Here is a 24,138-nt window from a genome sequence, read left to right on the forward strand (position 1 = left end):
TGAGTGAGACACCATTCCCAGCTCCTAGTTGCAACTTCAGAGGTAACTGGAATGCAGAATAACACATTGGTGTGATTCACCACTGAACAACCCCAGCATAGGTACCAAAAGAAGGTTAAGTAACCCTAACCCAGTAGATCGGGTAGATCTTCAACCATGCCAAGCTGTCACTTTACTGCGAGGCACCGCATGAGGATATACTGCCTCTTAGAGTAGCTGTGTCAGTTGTCGAGATCTTGCAGTGCTGCCAGTCGGCAGATGGTGCAAAGTTTTTGCAGGCTCAAAGAAGACCAAGTAAACACTACCAGGACAAGCTTGACATATATTGTTTTATTTGAAGATGAATATTTTCTTCTTATGCTCAAAATACACACATGAATTTTTTTCAATTTTCAAATTTTAAACTTTTGAAGGCCCTGCTGACACCCTGATGTCCTTGGCAAAACTCAGGATTTATTACTGAATTTATTATCAAATCCTGCATTTTTTTCTCCTCCAAACAGATAGCTTCTTATTAACCTACTGAAAGCTTCTTTGTTTCATTGCAAATTCCATTTACTTCTGCCAATGTCTTAAGAGTTCCTTCACAAACCTCGACTCTCGTTTGGCGTTTCTCCCAGTAAGCTCATTGAGGTCTGCAAGTGCTCTTAATTGCACAGAGTCACAGAACAATTTCTGCAGAGTATTTATAAACAGAAATTTAGTTTCTGGGTTGAATTTACTATTTCCCCTCCCATCCATCCTTCCATCCACCCATTGTCTTCCGCTTATCCGGGGTCAGGTAGCAGCTTCAGTAGGGAGGCCCAGCGTCCCTCTCCCCAGCCACTTGGGCCATCTCCTCCGGGGGAATCCCAAGACCTAGAAATTCTGTCCATAAAAGTTATGAACAGAATCGGTGACAAAGGGCAGCCTTGGCGGAGTCCAACTCTCACTGGAAACGAGTCCGACTTGCAGCCGGCAATGCGGACCAGACTCTGACACCGGTCGTACAGAGACCTGACAGCCCTTATTAAAGGGTCCGGTACTCCATACTCCCGGAGTACCCCCCACAGGACCCCTTGAGGGACATGGTCGAATGCCTTCTCCAGATCTACAAAGCACATGTAGACTGGTTGGGCAAACTCCCATGCCCCCTCCAGAATCCTGCTGAGGGTGTAGAGCTGATCCAGTGTTCCACGGCAAGGACGAAAACCACACTGCTCTTCCTGAATCCGAGATTCGACTATCCGACGGACCCTCCTTTCCAGAACCCCTGAATAGACCTTACCAGGGAGGCTTAAGAGTGTGATCCCTCTGTAGTTGTAACACACCCTCCGGTCCCCCTTTTTAAATAGTGGTACCACCACCCCAGTCTGCCAATCCAGGGGAACTGCCCCCGATGTCCACGCAATGTTGCAGAGCCGTGTTAACCAACACAGCCCCACAACATCCAGAGCCTTAAGGTACTCAGGGCGAATATCATCCACCCCCGGGGCCTTGCCACCGAGGAGCTTTTTAACAACCTCGGCAACCTCAGCACCAGAGATGGGAGAACCCGACCCAGAGTCCTCAGGCTCTGCTTCCCCCAATGGAAGACGTGTTGGTGGGATTAAGGAGGTCTTCGAAGTATTCCGCCCACCGAAACACGACGTCCCGAGTCGAGGTCAGCAGCACACCACCCCCACTGTAAACAGTGTTGGTACCGCACTGCTTCCCCCTCCTGAGACGCCGGATAGTGGACCAGAATCGCTTTGAAGCCGTACGGAAGTCTTTCTCCATGGCCTCTCCGAACTCTTCCCACCTCCTGAGTTTTTTCCTCGGCGACCAGCCGAGCCGCCTGCCGCTTGGACTGCCGGTACACATCAGCTGCTTCCGGAGTCCCACAGGCCAAAAAAGCCCGGTAGGACTCCTTCTTCAGCTTGACCGTTTCCCTCACCGCTGGTGTCCACCAGCGGGTTCGAGGGTTGCCGCCGCGACATGCATCGACAACCTTGTGGCCACAGCTAGTGTTTAAAGTTCTCCTGGAGGTGGGAGTTAAAGCTCCGTCTCACGTGCTCCACTTCTAGGCCTGGCTCCAGAGTGGGGGCCCGGTGACCCGCGTCCAGGCGAGGGAACACGAGATCCATATATGTGATTCACCATAAGGGGCATTCAGACTACTATTTCCCTTATCAATATTTAATAAGCTATTTTTTTTTTTTACAGATCAATAAGAAATGTTTTAAGGCAAAGTTCTAAAGCCAGACTGATCAGTTTGGTCAGTCAAATAAAACATATCTTTCTGGTCTTATATTACCAAATTTTGAGCCTTGTTAAAAGGTTTTCTTTAGAGTAATGGGGAAAAATACTTTAAAGAAAAAAATGACCCACATTATTACACTTGTATGACAAATACTTTTTATTTCCTCTATATTGGCCTGAGCATTTACAGCAATTTTCCACACAGCAACACCAGATTGGTTGATAGAAAGATCCAGAGCTGCATGTGTGAATGAAAACAAGTGAGAATGCCACAGCATGGTGCCACTGCCGTCACACAGAGGCATCAAAGTCTTTTAGGGAATTCTCAGTCAGCAGCAGCTCAACACGAGTGAGGTGGTATGTTTAAACCCATATTAGGTTTGTTTGTGCAGACAGCTGAGGGACGTCGCTGTTTTTAATGAAATGCATTACATACGTTTATAAGGTACCTGCTAGCACATGGGGAAGATGTAGCCTTAGCAGAGACAATCACTGCAACTTTCTTTTAGACCAGAGGTTCCAAACTTTAAGCTTCCCACCCATAGAATTACAGCAGAAAAGACTCATGAGCATTTCCACCACATCAGTTAAAATGGGAGTTAACCAAACAGCGTTAATATTTCTATCTCCCAGGTGAGAACTGAGTACAGCTTTCACCATAAATATGCTCTGCTGTTATCATGTTTCGCTCTGTGTCCTACTGGAAAAGATACAAAGACTCCACAAGTGTTAATTCATGAATTCAAGGACCCCTAACTTGAGGGACAACTACGTTAAAACATCACATTTCAGCAACTAGCTTCAAAATGAGCACGTTGTTCAAGTTATCTAGCAGGAACTTTACTCATGTTACTGCCTGGTTTCCCCCCCCCCCCCAATTCTTCTGAGTCATTGTGATGGAACAAGGCACAACTCTAAGGCATGTGACGGGTTAGGATTCCTTTGAAGAAAAACAGTGGAGCAACATATCCTAGTCTAATCACTGCAAATTGGCTTTGGTTCTCAAATGAGTCACGTCAATCTTTGCATGTTGAAGACTATTCTCAGACTTCTCTACTGAAGCATAAAGCTTTCAGTGTGCTAGCCATGTGTAAACAAGGTTAAAAACAAGCATCTGGAACCAAAGAAGCTTTTCAGACGACCTAAAATACCACTAGAAAACACTTTCAATACTAATCCTAGCAAACACTGTTGTAGACAGTCTAGTAACAACACAGACTCGTGTCACAGGAAGCTCACTTCTGTCTCCCTCACTAGCATCAGAGCATTCCTGCTGCCTGGCATCACCCTGAGATACTCTGGTCACAGTGTTTACCCGCTCTCATCACCATAACAGAAGTAGAAAGTTAGCATGTCCAACTGACACGTGTTAGGAAGAAATACAAGCAGCTCAAATAAATGTCCATTTTCCAAAAAAACTAAACAAACTTCTGAATATGTGAGATAAAAGCTATACCAGGGTTGTAGAAACAGTTCTGAAACTGAGGGCACTTTTTCAGCATGCCTTCAGCTTTAAACACTTGGAAGGAGGCAGCTTGATCGTGTATATACAGGAGCCCAGCATTCCCTGTCCACAGCCCAACTCCTGGAGAGGTAGGAAGGACCAGAGCTGCATCAGCTTGGAGGCATATAGGAGCAAAATGGCACCTTGTGTCATGTAGAGCAGCTTATCACAGTGACTTCTTGTTCTGACAACAAATCTAAAGAGCTGGCTACACATGCCAGCTCAGCACTAAGCCTGCTTCTCCTCATCCCGAACACACCCCTGATATGGCCATATTTGACACACTGGGAACTAAATCTCACGTCACATCACTCTCTGCTGCCAGGTTTTCTCCATGGCTGCACAAACACCCACACTGCATGGCAGTAAAATGCTGGAAACCTGACAGGATCGGGCATCCCAGTGAGGGTCATTTAGAGGGAAGCCACCGGTTCTAAACACATTAAGACCACTCTGGCTGGATGCCAGCCCCTACAGCACTCCTACGGGGACACAACCCGGTCATCAGGTCTTTTTCCTAAACTAAACAGGGCAGTCCACTCTTTGGGGCAGCATGAAAAGAGAAAAAGAAAACACTGAAAATGATTAGGTGCTTTGATTTCAGCAGAAGGGTCACCACAGTAGCTGCTGTACAGCCCTGTGATAGTTGGGCTAAAATGAACCAAAGCCTTCATTTCAGCTGCAGGGTGTGGACTGAGCGGCTTGGTGAAGGAACCCTGTGGAGCAGACGTCATCAGAACAAGGAGAACTGCTGGGGCAGCGGGCTCACACAGCCACTGCTGGTCATACTTGATCCTGGACTCTGGGAGGCGGGCAGACTGCAGACAGATGCTGACTCAGGGTCTGAACAATCGTCATCAGAGGCGCTGCGGTGGGAGTGACTGACCACCACCCTGGAGGACAACAGATAAAAAGAGAAATTAGAGTCAGGCATGTCTGGATGCCACAGACTTCTAATGATCTCAGGTTAACTAACATGGCTCTGTCAGGCTGCGTCATTTTAATTCTTTTCTTATTTGTTCAAGACCAAACTTGCTCATGATAAATATTTACAGATTTTACCAAGAAGAGTTTTTCCTGGCCTGCTGAGCACAGCAAATTACAGCTGCTCCTTTTCAAACCAGTGGACATGAATATTACCAGGAGGTCCTGTTAAACGGATTATTTTCATTGTTCCTTTACCTATCTGACAGCTACACTGATTTAAGTCCCACCTTAATTAGAATAGGTTATCATGAAAAAGTGTTCATTTATTCATTTTATAAGGGTTTCTTACACACAGAGGGATACATGTAGAGCATGCATCTGTGTTAAGTGGGAAAAAATGATGGTTTCCAGGTAATGTAAAGCCCAACAGGAAACAAAAGGTTGCTGCTAAAGAAGCCTGCTGTTCAGCGAGTAATGTATCCAGGCACATTCCTGGAAAGGTGAGTGTAAGGAAAAAGATGTGAAAGCAACATGGATGACCACAGCCTTGAGATGCACCTAGGAGAGGTCTACCAGCTCGTTGTGTCCTCTGTGGGACACTAGAGGGCGCACAGTCAGCCTCGGTCAATGTAGGAAACTTGCTGCAAAATGACCTCCCAGTAAAGCAAATGGGAAACTGTCACTAAGGTCACAGAGGACAAATCAGTCAGGACAATAATTCTGCACCAAAAGAATAAATGTCCGTGTCATAATAACACTACTCATATTTTCGACAAACCCAGTTTTTATGCAACAATATCTGCATTTTTTGGATTGCCGTTAACTTTCCGGAACAGAAAGGGAAGGACATTTACAACGTGGCACGAGTTTACCTGGATCCAGATGGACTCAATACACCGAGTCTCTGGACATCAGTCCTTGGCATGTAGCTACACTTGGACCACTGCAAAGAGTCAAAGACAGAGACAGGCATTCAACATTTTAGGTCTTTAGTTGTGTTTCTTCCTTCTGGGTCTCACCTTCTCAGTCTCTATTCTGATGCTTCAGTACCACTTGAAAGAAAGTGGTTTCAAAAGCTTGATCAAGTGTTTTAAGTCACATTTTATAGCAAAATGTTTTTTCTTTTCTAAGCCATGCTGAACTATTCAGCTGAACATGAAGCATTAATCAACAATAGGTGGTGACTCTGGTTTAGCCCCTATAGCCACTGTTGTTAAAACAATGACAAGAATGCTGTTCTGCACGGTGTTTCTGTGCATTTAAACAGAGCTGGGACATTATGAACACTGAAAATTAGCACCTGTGCATCTTGCTCCCTATACCTCTGATGTTGCCTCACTCAGTTGTGGAGTGCTGCAGGGTTCCATCTTGGGACCTTTACTGTTTTCTTTGGATTTGCTGCCACTTGGGTCAATATTTAGTAGGCGTAACATTTCATTTCATCGTTTTGCAGATCTGCAAATTGATTTGCTTTCAAATTCAGGAAATTTGCAAATTCTGTTTGAATGTCTTATGGAAGTGAAGAACTGGATGGCACACAATTATCTAAAGCTAAATGACTAAAACTGAAACAGTTGTTTGGAAATCCATTTGATGTCACTGCCTTGGCCAAGTTGAGTAGCTAATTTGATAAGCAACGAAGGGCAGTTGTTATGTCTAGGTTTTTCCAGTTACATTATCTAAATCATGTTGCTCTAGAACGTCCCATTCATGTCTTAATTACATGTTGTTTGGACTACTGCAACTCTTTGTACTGTGGGCTCTATCAGGCCTCCATTCATCGCCTGCAGGTAGTTCAGAACGTTGCAGCTCATTTACTTACAGGCACGAAAAAGCAAGAGCTTATAACTCCTGGATTGGCTTCTGATCATTTTTCTAAGGGTCACCACAGTTGTTGTTGTACAGCCCTGTGATAGTTGGGTTAAACTATAAACTAAAGAACCAAAGCCTTCATTTCAGCTGCAGGGTGTGGACTGAGCGGCTTGGTGAAGGAACCCTGTGGAGCAGACGTCATCAGAACAAGGAGAACTGCTGGGGCAGCGGCTCTGCACTCGCTTCCAGTCAGCTATAGGATTCGTTACAAAACTTTGTTAGGGGTTTTTAAACGTTTGAATGATTTAGCTGCCCTCCATCTTTCCGGGCTTTTGTTGGTCCATGTTCCTGCTCGTTCAACAAGATCAGGAAGTCAACTGCCTTTGGTTGTGCCAAGATCACGGCTGAGAACTAGAGGGGACAGAATGCTGTGTACAGCACTTTGGACAGAGGCATCTGTATTAAACGTGCTATATAAATAAAGTTAACATTGACATGGACATCAGATAGAAGATCTGTGATTAAATGGCCCTCAAGCCATTTCATTTCTACTGACTATCAAACCTTTGTGATCAGTCTATTGGTGCCATGTTCCATTTCCATCTTCTTTATGAAAGCTGGTATATAGAAGCAGCCCAAATCAGATATGATGAGCTCTTAGGAGGACTGCCTCAGAGCTTCTCACCATGTGAGCAGGGTCCCTGGTTCCCACATGGATGCCCCTCTGACAGTAGACTCTCAGGACACTGATGCCTGTAATAAGACACAAAGCTGCCACGTTAGGTCTTCAGGGACTTTAAGAAAATGACTTTTCCATTGAATCTATAAATACAATGCTCCCTGGGTGTGGGTTATTAGGATTTTACTTAAGAGTAGGTTGGAGGTTTTCACCTCTATCACAACAGATGCAACTAAAGGTAGCATCTAATTTTTCCTCACCATTTGGCACCAGGGTTTCTGCTAGATTACTAAAGATTTCTTGTAAACAAACAGAAGGCAGTAAGAACTCCTTGTGTGTGAGCACCCACATTTGCTGCGGTCATTGCAGTACTTCTGTTCCCACTGGTCCAGCAGCATGTTGAGGTATCTGGGACACTCGAAGAAGCGAAGGTAGCGCGAAGATGACGGCGATGGGAAAACACGCTCAAATTCTCCTCGGCGACTCAGTTCGTCCTCGCTCTCTGCCAGCACGCGGATGTCCTCTGGAGTCAAAATTTCCAACAGCGATGACAGGAAGTCCTTTACGGGGCAGGAGCAGAGAGACAGGTCAGTTTGCTCTAAGGTCATTCCTGGAAGCCTTTCAAGGATCTTCTTGAGAATAAAAAGGAGCCCGCTGTGCACTGAATTTCTTTGAAGCTGCTTTTGAGCAAAGCACCCAGTGAATGTAGATTATGGCATTTCACCAGACTCACCCTGCTGTGACACAGCTGGAGGCATGCGTGTGTTTACCTGGTCAGCATAGCGCTGTGTGACGTAGAAGGCTCGTTTTACTTTCTCGTCGGCAGAAAGTTCTGCTTTGCTCCGCTGCTTGTTCCCTCCATACAAACTACAAACAGAGGAAGCCATTTTAATCCAGGTTTACACAGAGTTACATGAATGGAAACAGTAAATCCCTTGGTTGACGTGGAAGGCAGAATCCCAGCGGTGGAAAACTTTCTCCTTTACGTGAATGCAAATCAGCCTGAGGTGACAGCAGTGCAGCTGGTCCTTTAAAATCTTGGGCTAATGTTTTGATAAAGGTTTAAAGTTGATAGACAGGTCAGACCAGTCTAGCTTCTTCCATCTGAGGGTGGTCTACCTCACGGTGGTCTTTAGGGTGATCCCCTCATTTGTTAGGTCTAGACTGGACTACAGCCACTCTGCTCTGGGACGGACAACTCTCCCCTCAGTGGTCTGCTGCTGGTCCACAGCGCCGCTAAAAGACCATGTGAGCGTGTCCCATGTTGTCCTCCTCCCTGGCTACCTGTACCTTTTAGGATGCTTTTGAGGATTTTACTTTTACTTTCTAAATACAGTGTTTCCGCTACATGTCATTGATCGAGGCGCACCACCATACCAAAATAAAAGCCGCCACACCTTCAGAATGAATAAAAACACATGTAAAGAATATATTTTAAATGAATTTAAATGTTAAAATTTACCTCTGAGTCCTGTCTGGCTCGCTGCAAGTGAATGAAGCTAAAGTGGCTAGTGAGTGCTACGCTGCTCTCGGTAGTGAAGGAAACCTAGAGCAGACAGTCCAGCGTTGCCAACATGGCGACTGCTATATCTGTGGACTTTTCTGACCACACTAGCAACAATTTCTCTACTTCAAAAAAGCAACTAGAATGAAATCTAGTGATGTTTCTCAGTGTTTTTGGTGATTTAACGACTTTCTAGCGTTATTGTCTCATGACAGCAGGTAGAGCAGCCAAGAATCCCTCAGCATTGTCTCCCAGGCAGAGGCAGCTGTCCCCGTCAGACCACCACCGTGGTTAAAAACAATCGTAGAGGAAACCCTGCTGAATCATTTATCAGAGCTGAACTCTGAGCGCAGATAACCTGCAGCTGTTTGATGTTCGTATGGTGAGCTGAGGAGCCAGAGCGTTCCCTCTTGCTGCTCCACATCTTTGGACTGATCTTCCAGTCTCTGGAAGGATGGCCAATCAATACCTTGAAATGGTTTGAAATCTCTTTTAAAGACTGGTCCTTTTAACTCCAGTTAAGCCGGAGTATCGGCTGGTTGTCCTCATAGCTGACCTGCTGGTGGAGCTTGAGGCGCTGCTGCAGGAGGAGACCACTTCTTCTTTTGGAGGAATCCTGAAGCCGGCCAGGTTCAGGAGGTCTCTGATCATCTGCCCTTTAATGGAAACGTCCAGCGCTGAGTTGGAGTGGAGGCTGAACAGGAGAGGGCAGAGTTACAGGTGTGCTTTGACGGCCTTCTGATCAGAGGTGCATGCATTTGGGTCTCACCTGGGTGATATGTTGACCTCCAGGATCCAGGGCTTCAGGTTCTCGTCCAGCATGATGTCAAAGCCAAACAGCTCGTGGCAGCTGTGAGGCGTTTTGACGTGCATCTGCAGCAGGTTGTTCACGTAAGGCTCAGAGCTGAGAAACAAACACAGAAACATGGAAACTTTAGTGTTGCTTAGCTTTCAGAGCCAACAGAGTTTGGTCCCATTCAGTTTTCTCTGTGAACGTGTCTGACAGCTACAGACATTCACAGTCCTAACACATTTAGAAAACCAAGTTGGCAAAGACGTCAGCGATGTTATAACAGGGCTCTGTAACTACAGACCCATGGATGCATGGAGCATACCCAGAGCTGAAGCTGCACCTACACCTGACCAGCATCCTTTGTGCTTCTAGATTTCATTAAGGCAGTTCAGCAAATGTCCACAACCAGATCACTGATGGCTACATCTAACAATCTCACACGTCCTACTGAGAAGAAGAGGCTGACAACCAGTCTGCCACACAGTGTGGATTTTGTTGGGTAGAATAAATGATGCCCACTCACACACGGCTTATTATGCAGGGAAACTAGTTTTTTCATAAACATTTTGTTTGTACATAACTGGAACAACACAAAATTATGTTATGAGCCCAATTATCCATGAATTACACCAAGAGAGTACGCATGCTAACGCTAAACAGGGACTTTACCAAACTGCTCCAGATCAAAACATCGTCAGCAGCCGTGAAATTTGAGTTTACGCCTCATTGGTGGATGAGTTGCTTTAGATCCGCTACTGAACCATTAAAGTTGATTTTTCTGCACTTTAGGACTAGTATATGGACTAGCAATGTCGTAATCCCATACGACAGTAAGCATTACCTTATATGGCAGAACTAACACTTAAGATCCTTCTTTAAATCGTTTTTGAACAATGCAGTCAAACTAAATACAGCGCCGGCTTCATTCTGACAAAACTCATCTGGAGTTTTCTAAACTGAAAACACAAAGTTAAGGATGTGCTCTGTGTGTGGTGGCATTGGTTTTAGCTTGTGAGGGTAGTGCCCACCTGTTTTGTTGGTAAGAATGACTCAAAGTCTTCTTGAGGGGACTGCTGAGAGCACAAATGTGGGTCCTTTGGAAGTTCCTTTCTTCCAGCATCCCTCTTTTTCCACCTCATTTTTTTTGTTGTGAAATTACAGCCAGCAGCGACACCGGTGTCTAAATTTATACCAGTCAAACTCAATCTGATGAAAAGCTGTTTGGGTAATGTTAACTTTCCTGTGTTAACTTTGCAGGTTCCAGTCCATCGGACCTAACAGCATCATCAACCCAGCATGCATTGCACAGGTGAAAAAAATGGCGACCTCAAATATAACAAAAAATATACAATTTGTGAATTAATTATGCATTTTTACGTATCACAAACAGCAATTTTTAAGTTAATAGGAAAATTACAACATATTTAAGCCAATATGTTCAACAAATCATGGATCCCTTAAAAGAAGTGAATCTGATCCCCATCTTGGTGCAGATTTAATGATGCAATTTGAAAACAAAACGTGCCGTTACTAGGTCAGCATGTTCTGACAGAAAAAACCGCCTTAAAATAGCAACAGCTACTGGGAAAAGAGGCACGTAGCACATAATCACTGATGCACCTCAATGGTGGAAGATTTACCTTTACAACATGAAGGCTATAGCATGCAAGGTGTTGCAGAGTAAACACCCTTAAGGCCTGCCAGCTGTACAGGTTGTCAGTAAGTGGAAAACTTACGCTATAATAGTTTTGATCACAATGTCTTTAATCTTCTCCCATATAAGGGTGGTGTTGATTCCTTTAGAGCCAAGGTAGTTCCACAAAGCCTTCAGAGCCCTGAAAAGACAAACAATGCAGCTTTGACTTTTACATTCCTAAAAGGGAGGAGAACCTGCTTTCTATTGGCTGAATGTCAACAGCAGGGCTACACCATATCAGCAAAACATGCAACTGCAATTACTAAATCATGTGCCAGTGATATCAGTCACAAATAGCCTGAATTTTCCAGACTTCTCCATCACAATGGACTCGACAACATCTCTGAGCTTTAGCATCGTGGCTACTTGCCTATCCTCCCTAAACCCCCACCCTGTCCCTACCCACACTCTTGTAAAGCGACCTTGGGTATTTTGAAAGGTGCTATATAAATTGAAGCTATTATTATTATTATTATTATTATTACTAAAACATTCACATGTGGACATCGAGGGCAGTGAAAATCTATCCAACAGCCTGAATATTTTATCTGCATGCGGAAACTGCAATATAGCCCTGTGACAGACGGGCGACCTGTCCAGGTGAACCCCGCCTCTCGCCAGGTGAACGCTGGAGATAGGCACCAGCACCCCCGCATGAGGGATTAAGCGGCTCAGAAAACGGATGGATGGAAACTGCAATATAACATTCTACCAAATATTGCATTCAAGTGGTCCTCTGTCACCGTTAGGGCTGTGTTAAAAAACATTGATTTCCCAATTCTGAATCGATTCCCAAATTAAAAGCTAATGATCGAGTCATATAACCAAAGATTGATTGAACAAATAAAATAACTCACACTCCACTGTGGGAGTCATATTTTTAAAAAGCACCAGGTTAGGGTTCAAACAGCAGCTGTAGATATCTCTGGTGTCGTGTGTCGTCTACCCTGGATCTGTCTGGGTTTGCTCCCCTCAACATTCAGTCCTTACAGCTGCCATTAACTACCATTACTTTATTGATTTGCTGTTCAATGTTAATATAATACTAGTATCAATATGTTGCATAACTACACTCATGTAATTCAGGTAACGGCTAAAAATGTGTTTTTAATGTCAGCAATCCAATTTGAGATTGGACTGGAAAGAATCAAGCCTAAATCTAGAGATTTGACCCAGTGCTAGTGACTGTGATGTTGCATAGTGCGGTACTGTGATGGTGACTACAATTCAACATATTCTGCAGCTCTAGTCAACAGTATACACACGTCCGTCTATGCAATGGATGTCTTGGTTCTCCACGCAGAAACCAAATCCCAAATCTCCCGCGGGTTACCATTTGTGTCCTTGGCAGGCTTTGTCGTCACTGTTTGTCTGGTACTCTGAGTTTTTCTTGTTTACGCTGTAGTTGGTCAGGTGCATGAACTTGTTGTTCAGAGTCTTCATGGAAGACGAATACCTGCAGGGAAACAGAACCTGTTCCTCAGTGGGCACCAGTTCCACTCCACATTACGTTAAAGGATGTCGCTTATTCTCACTTGCAGCTGGCAAATCGCACCAGTCCATCAGAAAACACGTAAATTCGGAGCGGGTCATAGGATGTCACGTAGACGTAGATCCGCAGGTCGAACTTGTTTCCCCCGATGAGGTAGGGCTTGTGAAGGTATCTGCAGACAAAGAAGCAGGAGAGAAATGTTTGTGTCCAGAAGCTAAAGCGTTCCTGGGCTGCTCGGCTCTGTGCTGCTTACTTCTGCACCAGCAGTGGCCTCTTACGGGGCAGCTGACTCCATTTGTGGATGACCTGGATCCCTATTCCTCTGGCTGATGCAGGCTGGGAGACAGAAGAACATTTTAAAAAGCAGAACTAGCTGCAAGAGAGACAGTCAGCACACTCCCAGCTTAGTGGATTTCTGACTACTGGCTAAACACCTCCAGAAAAGACAACAGCAGCCCAAAAAACTATTTGCATTGCTGGTCTGGCGTTCTGTTAACTGTGACATCATCCAGAGAAGACGGCTCACCCACTACTACCATCTAATGTAGAACAGATTACTAGATCAATGTGTGCTTCTGTGCTTTTTTGTTTCTCTTGTTGTGTCTCTGCTCTGTCTTCTGTAACCCCAGTCGGTCGAGGCAGATGACCGTTCATACTGAGCCCGGTTCTGCTGGAGGTTTTCCTTCCCGTTAATGGGGAGTTTTTCTTCCCACTGTCGCTTCATGCTTGCTCAGTATGAGGGATTGCAGCAAAGCCATGTACAATGCAGACGACTCTCCCTGTGGCTCTACGGTTACCCAGGAGTGAATGCTGCTTGTTGGGACTATGAAGCAATCATCTGGTTCCCTTATATAGGACATTTTTGACCAATCTGTATAATATGATTGAATTTGACTTTGTAAAGTGCCTCGAGATGACATGTATCATGATTTGGCACTATATAAATAAAATTGAATGGAATGGCATTTAAAACAACTTATAAAGACAGATTGGGTGCACTGTGTGTCCTACAGCTTAACAACTGCATAACAGAACATTTTCCCCCAGAGGAAACAAGACATATGAGCTATTTCATCAAAAGAAGAACGACTGTCTAGAGATGTGGAACAGAAAGACAGAGTGGAAGCAGAGAAGCATGTTGTGCTAAATGGTTGGAAATTAACTTCAGTCAGGACACAACCATCTTGTCTGTCTGATGTAAAGATAAATCAGTACATGATTTTTAAGGCCGTCGCCAATACCAATTATTCTGACATCAGTCTAACCAATCCCTGATATGTGCTGCCGATTCTTGGGCCAATATCGTTTGTTTCTTCTTACATTTACATGATAAAAATGACAACAATAACAAATGTTACACAAGTCTCAAAACCTGTGTTTAAGCCGGCTGATATTAAAATTCGGCTACAGACTGCAGTCTAAAAAGGTACAAAGAAAAAACAAACTCTTAAGGATGCACTTTGCTCCAATTTACAGAACATAGCACCTTAGCTACGTTTCCATGGACAAAAGTAATCGGAATAAACGGCCGATCATAATCTGATGATAGGAGCAAATGGAATGAAATTATATTCTGAATGAGAGGGGTGGTTTATGCCGATTGATAATCCCATCAATGTGCATATAAACACTTATCAGACTCAAATTATTCTGAATGTGGCAAACTGAGCCGAGTGCGCACGTGCACCCGATGTAAACAGCATGTTCTGATTTATTTCAGAGTTGGCGAGTGGCGGAAATAAAACAGGAATAATTGATTGTATTCCCATATTTAATCCAAATACATTTCTAATCCGATCATGTAGAAAAAGGAGTGAGAAAAGAGCTTATTTAGTTTGATGGGGAGACACTGCTGCAGTGTACGGACATTATTTTCAGTAAAGTTAGATGCTGTACGCGTGGTGATGGGTAATTATCTTTATGTGGATACATGATTCTACATGGGAACAAACACACACACAGCAGTGGCAGCTGGCCAGCTGGAGATCAGATACGGCTTTTCAGACACCGCTGTTCCCCCCCACTCACACTGACACTGACAGAGTTCAAAGGCCAGATACCGCTAAATTAGACACTTAAAACTACATTAAAAGTTAAAAACATATCCCAGTCTTACATTAGCAGTCGCTACATGCCAGGGAGGGAGCAGCGATGTATGCGCTTCACGTCAAGTCACACCACGGCTGCTGCATGCACTAATGGATCAGCACACGTATGCACAGATCGGCTGATACTGATACAGGCAAAAATAGAAAATATCAGCCGGCCGATGGATCGATTGACTTCTAGTCTGACGTGGTTAAACCGGCGCACCAAATTCATTGTGTGTGACAAAAATGTGGAAATCCTGGTGAAACCTGGAAAACAAGGATTTCTGACTCTGGATCTAAACACATTCATGGAAATCATCTGGATCTGGAACCAGATTCATTTCCAAGGACCTAAAGCTGGTACAGAGATGCTGGTGAACGTGCAAATGAAGATATATATAATATACCCAAGATGCATTTAAATTTTAATCTAATGATTCATATAATGTAGAAAATGCAATGGAGCAGCAAGTCACATGACAATCCCAATCTTTTTAATTTAATTACAACCATTAAAGTGTTTACTAGACAGCAGCTGATCCACAACGCTGCTGCCCTCACTAAGACTAAGAACGTAGAGAACATGGACCCGGTTCTGAAGTCCTTCCACTAAGACTAAGAACGTAGAGAACATGGACCCGGTTCTGAAGTTCTTCCATGGCTCCCTGGATCTCAGAGAATAGACTTTAAAATCCTTCTGTTAGTCTATAAATCCCTGAATTAGCACCTAAATACATCACAGACTTGTTATCAGGGCATCAACCCTCCAGACCACTCAGGTCTTCTGGCTCCAGCCTGCTCTGCAGAACCAGAACCAGAACCAGAACCAGACATGGAGAAGCAGCATTTAGTTCCTATGCTCCACTGATCTGGAACAAACTTCCAGAAAACTGTAAAAGTGCTGAAAGCTTGAGTTCATTTAAATCGAGATTAAAAACACATCTGTTCAGGATTTTAACTGTTCTAGTTAAACTGTTTTACTGAAACATCATTAGTTCAACTTTGTAGTCAAACTGTTTTAAAATCATTAATATTTGCTTTTAGTTTCCATTTTCCTATATTTTATTCCAAGTTTTTCTACTTGCTTTTATTCTGTTTTCCTGTGTTTTAATCATGTAAAGAACTTGTAGTGAAATGTGCTTTAGAAATCAACTTGCCTTGCCTACACTAGACAAGCTGGAAATAAAAGCCATTCAGGCCAGCAGGAACACAGTTTTACTGTCTGAGCTTGTTTTCTGTCCCCCAAACTCTAGATTATTACACTGAAAATCGTACAGAAGGTCTGTAAGTTTAAACAGTCATTAAAATATTTTAGAGGAATTAGGAACATTGAGACTGAATGGAATATAGTTGTATGCTGTCAACAGCTATAGAGTAAGGAAAGGGAACTTTGTTTTAATTAACCAGCAATATTTTTGAAAGCCAAATGTGCAATATGTCCAATTATCCCTACCCTGTGCAACGTTTAGAAGTATTTCACAAAACGTTAGAAAGATGCAGAACGTACAGGTTTGACAATCCACTTCTGCCTGGAGCTGCCGTCTTCCCAGGCCTTGCGGAGCGGCTTGATATCCTGAGGAAGGATGAATGTCCGTGGAAAAAAGTTGAACTCCTGCTTGCCGAAGCGAAGCTGCATCTTGGACAGATTCCTCCAAAGCCGGTCCTTCCTGCCGATTTGAAAGGTTCCTGGAAAATGGTTCAACTACAAGAAGACAACAGCTACATTAGGTTTTTGGGTCTGCTGGGACATCAGCTGGAGAGCTTCTGCTAAGACTCACCTTCTGGTGCTCTCCAATCGCCCGAAAGCCAGGAGACTTCATGTGGTGCCCCCAGCAGCCTAGCCAGTCAGAGCTTTCTGCATCAACAACACACGCGTCACTAGTAGACCCAAGTCTGCAGGTACATCTCAAAGCCTGGCTTAACTTTCCTAGTGCTAGAAACTGCTGGACCTGAAGTGATCCACTACACTGAGTACACCAGAGAAGAGCACCGAGTGTGAGACTCACTCTTGGTGACTTTGAAGTGAGACCTGGCGATGGTGTGCTTGACAATGTTGGGAGTAACGGAGCTCATCTTCCATTTGAGTAGCCGTCTTTGTTCAGCAGGCAGCAGCTCCACTGCAGAACACACAACACGGGATGATGAGCTGGTGAAGAGCAGCTAGCCGGCTGAAACAACACAGGAGTCACTGCTGACCTTTCTCATTGGCTGTGCTGAAGTAGAGAGTGGGGGGGATGAGTGGAAACAAGCTGGGGACAAGGGCGGGTCGCTCTTCTCGATCGCCCTCTACCCCCAATATCATGGGCTCCTCGATGCTGAAGAGGAGGTGAGGAGTTTATCAGGTTAAGGGTTTACAGATTTGTTCTGGTTACTCCTCAGTATTCTCCAGAAAACACCGGACATTAGAAAGAGCCAGGATGGAAACTGCTCAATAAAAAGGATTGACCAGGAAAACAAAGAAGAAGAAGGACATTCTGATGGACATTCATGGCTTCACTACTCTGGCTTCACTACTCTGGCTTCACTACTCTGGCTTCACTACTCTGGCTTCACACTCGCGTGAAGCCAAGTCATCTCATTCTTGGTCTATACGCTCCGACCTTTTACAGCCGTAACAGTTTCCACAGTCCCAGGACGCTTAGCCACAGGGTGGAGACTAGAGGGCCTTTATGGGATGTTATTCACCATTCCTCTAGGAACACATTTGAGAGGTCCGACACAGATGATGGATGAGAAGGCCCGGCCCACCGGCTGCACTCCCATTCACACGAGAGTCCTATCAGAGTGAGATGAGGAATCTGTGCAAAGCTACATCTACGTGGAGCTCGCTTTGTGTGCAGCACTGCTGGAAAGGGAACGGACCGTCACCAAACTGTTCCTACAGCACCAGGAACGTCACTTTGTCCAAATCAACCTGGCTTTCTGTCTGTAGGCCGAGGTTCTGGATATTTATGCTGTGGAGGTGACTGGAACACCTGGATTCAAAGATCTGGATTGCTGACCCAGAACCCCTGACAACATATCGTTAACAGACTGGAGTCTCCAGAGTTACTTTTAAACAATCTGCAACAGCGATCATGATCGCAGTTCTGTTTTCATCTCAAAGTACACCTGGGAATTGTTGCTTAAACTTTTGTGGAACATTATAGGACTCCTAGTTGGGAAAGAATAATAAACCAACCTGACGAGGAAACCGCTGAGCTTGCCTAAAATGTGACCAATTCCATTTATATGGTCTGTTTATTTGTAGATTTTCTGTCATGCAATGTAACTCCAACCAAATCTCTGATCACTAAACTAGGAGTTGACACTATTAAAAAAATATTTGAAAGTATATTAGACTGAACAGAACCTCCTTGCATTCAAAATATAAATCTCTAGAGTAGATCTATCAACAGGATCCTAGCAGCAGGGCTTGTAATTAGAAAAGCAAAGCAGAACCTGAGCGGATTACAGGTAACGCAGCACCAGGTGCCCTCAGTGACATTTAACTAACACTAGCTGGCATCAGGTCACCGATTCACTTTGTAACACAAGGTGCAATACATGGCTGGCAGGAAGGATTAGGTGTCAGACACCTTTCACACACCGAGGAACGGAGGACTAGCTGAAAGGCCATACTAATCCCACGCTTCAGATAGTCACTTAACGATGGCCAACACCAACTACAAAGGCTTATGAACACAGAGCAGCAGACTTTACCGTCATAAAAAGGTTAGGGCAACAGCTCCAATGTACTCACATGACCGTCATATAGGAGGCAGGAAAACGTCTTCCACCACTGACAGGCTCACTATGGAACTACACACAGATCTCTAGCTGTATGGACTACAGACAGGTGGAGCTTTTAGGTGGAGATGGGGAGAGTTCAGTTGGTGGTGGGGCGGGGTCAGTGCATGCAAAATAAGTTCAGAACAAAGCAGCTGGGGGTAAAAGGCAACAATAGTGCTCCTGATCTGGGCTGTTTTACAAGACAATCAGCTGTGAGTCTAACAGCACAACAATGTCCAGAGACAACACAGCAGAGCTTTCCACCACCATCCTCTGCTTTCACTCCCTTCCAACAATAAACGCACAGAGAATATATATAAGAGAGAGAGAGAGAGAGACAGAGACAGAGAGACAGAGAGAGAGACAGAGACAGAGACAGACAGACAGAGAGAGAGAGAGAGAGAGAGAGAGAGAGAGAGAGAGAGAGAGAGAGAGAGAGAGAAGCATGGAGGGGAGGAGCAATCAGAGGTTAGCTCACCTGCTGAATGACAGCAATGGACCTTATCGCATCGCCAAAAGCTTCTAATGAGAAGAATTTGGCTTTATCTTGGTAACAATAAATTTTAATTAGTCGTGATGTCTGAAACTGACAGGATTATTATTTTAGCCATTTTCTTTACTGTTGGTTTCTTCAGAGCATCGATAAGTTTCAATAAACTGAAAAATATACCATTACGGTATGCAGTATAGTGATAGAAATCACATTTGTTTATGTAACTTGTCCTGATGAAACATTTAGAACTTTGTTTTAATATCTGTTACATTACATTACATTTTAAAGGATAGTATTTTTATTTAGGGCACTAGAATTGACAAGATCACAGCCGCAAAATTCCCTAAAAAACCCTACAAGAAGCTAGTAATATTCTTTTATAATCACTTTATCATTATCACAATAGTTCCACAACACATGGTGATAAAATTTAAAGTCCATATCGCCCGTCCCTAGACAGCAAGATGTTGAATATTTAATCCTTTCTGAACATACTGCATCTGAAAAAAATCTTCCTACTTTTTAGATTTATTATCAAGGATCAGGTGCCTTTCAATGTGATTCCTTCCCTTTGAACTTTTTTGGATTGCTTTCTGAAATGTAACAATATCCTAAAGGGAACGGTGTGTGTGTGTGTGTGTGTGTGTGTACTTGTATGTCTATCGTGGTGTGGACACAAACGTGACAGACCAACGTTGTGTGGACAATTGGCATTTTAAAGACATTTTGCAAGGTCCACACAATGAAAATGTATTTTATGAAGCCAGGAGCTACTCCATCAGTACCGCGTCATACGAAGGGTTACCTGCACTGATCTTTGAACTACAAGATTCCAGGCTCACCTTAACTTTACATAATATAAATACACTTAATGCTTTTGTCATTTTTAAATCTGGGTAAATACAAGTATCAATAAAAAGGAAATTAAAAATATCATTTTAAATGCAGCTCATTGGAGTGTTTTGCTATTATTTTAAAACAGGCCTGAGGGCCCCACATGGGGTCATTGGGCCCCATGTTGGTGACCCCTGGTCTACACAGTGATGTACATACCAACGTGTGTGTGTGTGTGTGTGTGTGTGTGTGTGTGTGTGTGTGTGTTACCTAGAGAGGTTAGGGAGCGAAGCAGCAGAAGAAGATGCGATAATGGAATAACATTCAGAGTCATCTGAAAACAGAGATAACCAGTCAGAGACTCCTGAAGCGTTGTCTCCATACAATCCAACCAGAGTTCCAGGAGAGCACAGAAATCTGGATTTATTTTCTCTTTTCTGTCTGTACCTGTTGGAAATGCATTTGCTGGGATTTTCCCATTGGTGCAAACTAAAATAATGATTTAGATGACCAGGTGCTTGGATTCAATAACTAATAACTGGGAATCCATCGAGCAGCGGACGGTAGGAGCCTGCAGTGGTGGCTGTTACTCCATCCCTAAAGATTCATCCCATAGTGATTTTTGGATGCATGTTACTTTAATAACTTAGTCAACCTGACTAAAAGCTTTTAGGATCTGAGTGAGTGAATAAAACGGCACTTTTAATCCGCTCACCGTCACCACTGCAGTCACCTTCCAGCTCATCAGGAAGCTCCTCCTCAACCCCATCCACCTGCATCACACACTCTGACCTGGAGAAACAAAGCAGGAGTGAAACAGTCCACATGAAATGATCCAAGGACAAGAAGACGAGCTAAAAGCATCAACTAACCCAGTCAGCTGCTCCTCTGTCACGGATGGAGATGAGGTGAGGGACTGGGCCGGTGTGAGGTGGATGGCTGAAATCTGGTTGGTCACTGAGCCCACCAAGGCTCCTGCAGGACACGGAGCCACATCAGTCATAGGGCAGAGTCAGGTAGGATTCATTACCAGGATGGCCACACATGACCAAAAACAATCCTTTTATGACTTTAACCTTTTAAAATCAGGTTTAAACTACTGTATTTTTCACACCATAAGGCGCACTAAATATTCTTCCCAAGTGTGTAATATCACCGCGCCCCTTCACGTACGCAGCTATCTGTCCGTCTCTGCCGGGAGGACTACACTTCCCAGCAGCCCCCCCCCCCCCCCCCCCCCCCCCCGTCACTGAGAACAGAGAGGACCTGATGCTGTGCGTCCTTGTGACGGCCTGCTTGTAGCAGCTCAGTGCATCAAGCTCGGTGTCGCATAGAAAACAGGTCCATGTGACGACTTCTTGCCTCTAAGAAGTCCTAAAAGTTAAGCTGTGCGCGTAGAACGTGGAGAATGTGGGGGTCTTTACATGAATTCATTTCTAGTTTTGACATTACAGTCAGGCAGTCTGGTAGACAGCTCAGGGGTCTGACCAGGTGGTGACACAGTGTACCGTAATGCTCCGAACATCAATGAGCCGAGCAGCTTGTTGCTTACTAAAGTCCGACTTTAGTAAGCACACGTTTTAACAGATTTGAGTGCACTGTACCACATAAAATAAAAACATTAAAAATAAAATGGGTCAGTAATCCCAATGGTAAGCATATATAAGGCACACCTTGAATTTTTGAGAAAATTTTAAGTTCGCCTTATAGTCCAAAGTGAGGTTAGGTGTTAATTGGGATCTGCAGATCCCACTGATTCTTCATGCTTGTGTCACATGCAAGAGGATTAGAAGATCAAACATAAACTGATCACCTTCTTTAGCGTGGAGCTGTGTGCGCTGCAGCTGCTGGCCGTCACCGTGCTCAGCCACCATGTGGACGCTGCATGAGGAAGCAGGTCCACTGCGGCTGGCCCGCCGGCTCCATGACCAACTCTGGGGCTTGCTGTTTGAGGCTGCTGCTAGAACAGCTGGAGGACCACCTTTAACCAGCAGCTGATTGGTTAAAGACGGCCGTGATGCTCGGCCGCTTTGCCACTGGCCGCGTTTTGATGCCGTTTTGGCCGAATGGCTCCTCCGTGGCGCGTTCGTCTGCCTCTTTGTGCTCCGCGTTTCTAGTTTTGTCCCAGTGTGGCTGAAACTCCACAACTTTGTTCCCTGATGTTTGGAAAGCTTAAGGCAGGGCTGAGGCACTGGTGGGGAACAGAAACAGTCTGAAGCCTCAGGCTGAGGACATAAAACAGAAGAAGTGTCACCAGAAAATCAATTCACAAAAAAAGGTCACACAAAGGATTGATACCGCTTTGACTTTGTATTTCACTGAGATTTCAAGTGCTAGTCACCCTAGAAAGAATAGGATCTGTGGCTTTTTTTAATCTGAAAAATGTCGAGCCAGCTAATCAGATCCAGCAGAATCAACTGCTTTCTAGTAACGCCTCATTACAGTCCAAGTGTGTCTGACTGCAGCTGTTCTGGTTCTAGACCCAGAGGTTCCTCAGAGAACCTCAGAGAACAAGCAGCATCACAGAGACCAAGGAACCCAGTGGACACGTCAGGGAGGAAGCTGGGGTTGGGTTCTAAAAGAACAAACCAAGCTTTAATTTCACAGAGAAAGAACAACTATTAGTGATTCATGCCAGAAGTCTGCTTTAGAAAACATTGCCTAGGATCCATACTAAAGGTTTGCAAATGTCCAAAAGCCATAATCAGATGTTTTCCCTTCACAGATCCCAGCTGTAGCTGAGCGTTTGGTACCAGGTTCTGCCCAGATTCTACTAGAAATGCTCAATGACACCAACCTCATGAATGTTAATGTGTGTCACAATGAGCCAGGTGACTGCTGTCATTTCATGGTCACCAATGGCAACCTTGGAGAAAAGAGCAAACAGACTGTAGAAGATGTCCTAGAAAGGACATGCTGGCCCAAATGTTGGAACTTTCCTATTTAATTAAAAATTGCTGTTTGTGAAAAGTAAAAACTCATTACTTAAAAAATTTCAATATTCTCCGTCATATTTTTCACCCATGGAGGTCACCATTTTTTCACCAGCGCAATGCATGCTGGGTTGATGACGTGGTCAGGTCCTACTGGACTGGAACCCCTCAAGAAGACTTTGAGTCATTCTTACCAACAAAATTGCTAACAGGAGGGCGTTACCCTCACAAGCTAAAACCAATACGTGCCGACTATTTTTCTCCATTAGGGCGCCTAAACGGGCGTTACCGGAGCGAAGACCGGAGCAAAGAGCGGAGCGATCAGATCCTGACACCACACACAGAGTGCTACTTTGGCTTTACACGTATATGTGATCGTCTAATTCAAAGAATGCCAATAAAATCAAGCAAAGTTGCTGTTTCTGATGTGACAAAGAGTCGGAATGCTGTGCAGTGATTGGGTGATATTCACTGTTCTCACAAACGAGGTCAGAGCAGTCAGTGATTGTGACTTATTCCTGGATAATGACCTGTCCAGTTCATGGCAGAAAGTCTGAGCAATGACCTGGAGAGAAACGTGTCTCAGAGGCAAAAAGCAAAGCACAGGGCCACCAGCGATATTTTTTACAACAAGCAGGGGAGGAAACGGGTCCCCGTATACGCGCTCACCATCAGCTGGGCGCTGCGCCGCCCTGCGGCGTGTCCTCTGACGAACAGCTCACAGCCTGATGGAGAGTCTGGGGGCGCGTCACCTGTTGAACGGGGGAGCGCTCTGCAATGCTGACCTGCTTCCAGGCTGAGGACTGTGGGCTTGGGTGACCCCTCTCAGCGGGGCTTCCTTAAACGCACCGCTGGCGGGCACTTTGCTTGGCTTTGGCTGGTGCCAGGTCCTGAGTTGGTCTCTGGGTTGCGTTCTGCTTTTCTAGCTGGCTTACCAACCGCTCTGTGGCAACATGGTGACTCCAGGACGTTGAACTGTGTCCACCCTCTTTCTCCCACACAGGAAAAGCAGATGAAGACACGGAGGAAACGACAGCAACGCCAGAGGTGGGTCTCGCTTGTTGGCCTTGGGGGAGCTCCGTGGGAGGGTTCTGGAAAGACACCCTTAAAGGCAGCCGTGGGAGAATCACGTGCACTGGAAACATCCCCCTGACATTCCCTCCCACCCAGGGCCGATGACTGGTTGGTGGCAATGGTGCGGCGTTGCTGCAGAGGATAGAGAAAGACGGTGAAGACTCCCTGCTCAGAGGCTTCTTCAGCAGGAAGGAATTAGAAACGTCAGCTCCAACTTGATGAAGAAGTTCTTGATGACCCCTGACCAACAGCGCTCATGGCTGCCCCCCAAAATGCCAAAGTGTGCAGATCTCCCCCCCTCCCCCGTGGAAATCAG

The 24,138-nt window shown here is 44.8% G+C and overlaps 1 protein-coding gene across 3 annotated transcripts; it reads right to left on the minus strand.

Annotated features, from left to right (window-relative positions):
• Positions 1–2,353: 2,353 nt before the first annotated feature.
• On the minus strand, positions 2,354–23,780 carry ttll4 (tubulin tyrosine ligase-like family, member 4). 3 transcript variants are annotated; one of them, XM_036138723.1, is made up of 20 exons: positions 23,684–23,780; positions 21,629–22,040; positions 20,688–20,790; positions 20,531–20,607; positions 20,086–20,149; positions 16,914–17,032; positions 16,724–16,834; positions 16,496–16,572; positions 16,225–16,419; positions 12,881–12,963; positions 12,671–12,799; positions 12,469–12,591; positions 11,176–11,274; positions 9,416–9,550; positions 9,203–9,340; positions 7,913–8,009; positions 7,492–7,702; positions 7,149–7,216; positions 5,524–5,594; positions 2,354–4,617 (listed from the first exon to the last, which is right to left on the minus strand). In XM_036138723.1, the coding sequence occupies exons 2-20, from the start codon at positions 21,687–21,689 to the stop codon at positions 4,458–4,460; spliced, it is 2,121 nt and encodes a 706-aa protein (XP_035994616.1). In that variant the 5' UTR covers positions 21,690–22,040; positions 23,684–23,780; the 3' UTR covers positions 2,354–4,457. The 3 variants fall into 3 exon arrangements, with proteins under 3 accessions (XP_035994616.1, XP_035994615.1, XP_035994617.1); XM_036138722.1 differs by lacking the exon at positions 23,684–23,780 and adding an exon at positions 23,418–23,507; XM_036138724.1 differs by lacking the exons at positions 20,086–20,149; positions 20,531–20,607; positions 20,688–20,790; positions 21,629–22,040; positions 23,684–23,780 and adding an exon at positions 18,460–18,771.
• Positions 23,781–24,138: the final 358 nt, after the last annotated feature.

Source organism: Fundulus heteroclitus, chromosome 7, assembly GCF_011125445.2.
Source record: "Fundulus heteroclitus isolate FHET01 chromosome 7, MU-UCD_Fhet_4.1, whole genome shotgun sequence".
Taxonomy (NCBI): Eukaryota; Metazoa; Chordata; class Actinopteri; order Cyprinodontiformes; family Fundulidae; genus Fundulus; species Fundulus heteroclitus.

Excerpts from the sequence above, each read along its gene's own strand:
- ttll4 (XM_036138722.1), bottom strand. Across the intron at positions 16,835-16,913 it reads CAGCACAGCCAATGAGAAAG|TGGAGCTGCTGCCTGCTGAA; the intron begins GTCAGCAGTGAC and ends TGTGTTCTGCAG. Across the intron at positions 4,618-5,523 it reads TTGAGTCCATCTGGATCCAG|GGTGGTGGTCAGTCACTCCC; the intron begins GTAAACTCGTGC and ends GTTGTCCTCCAG.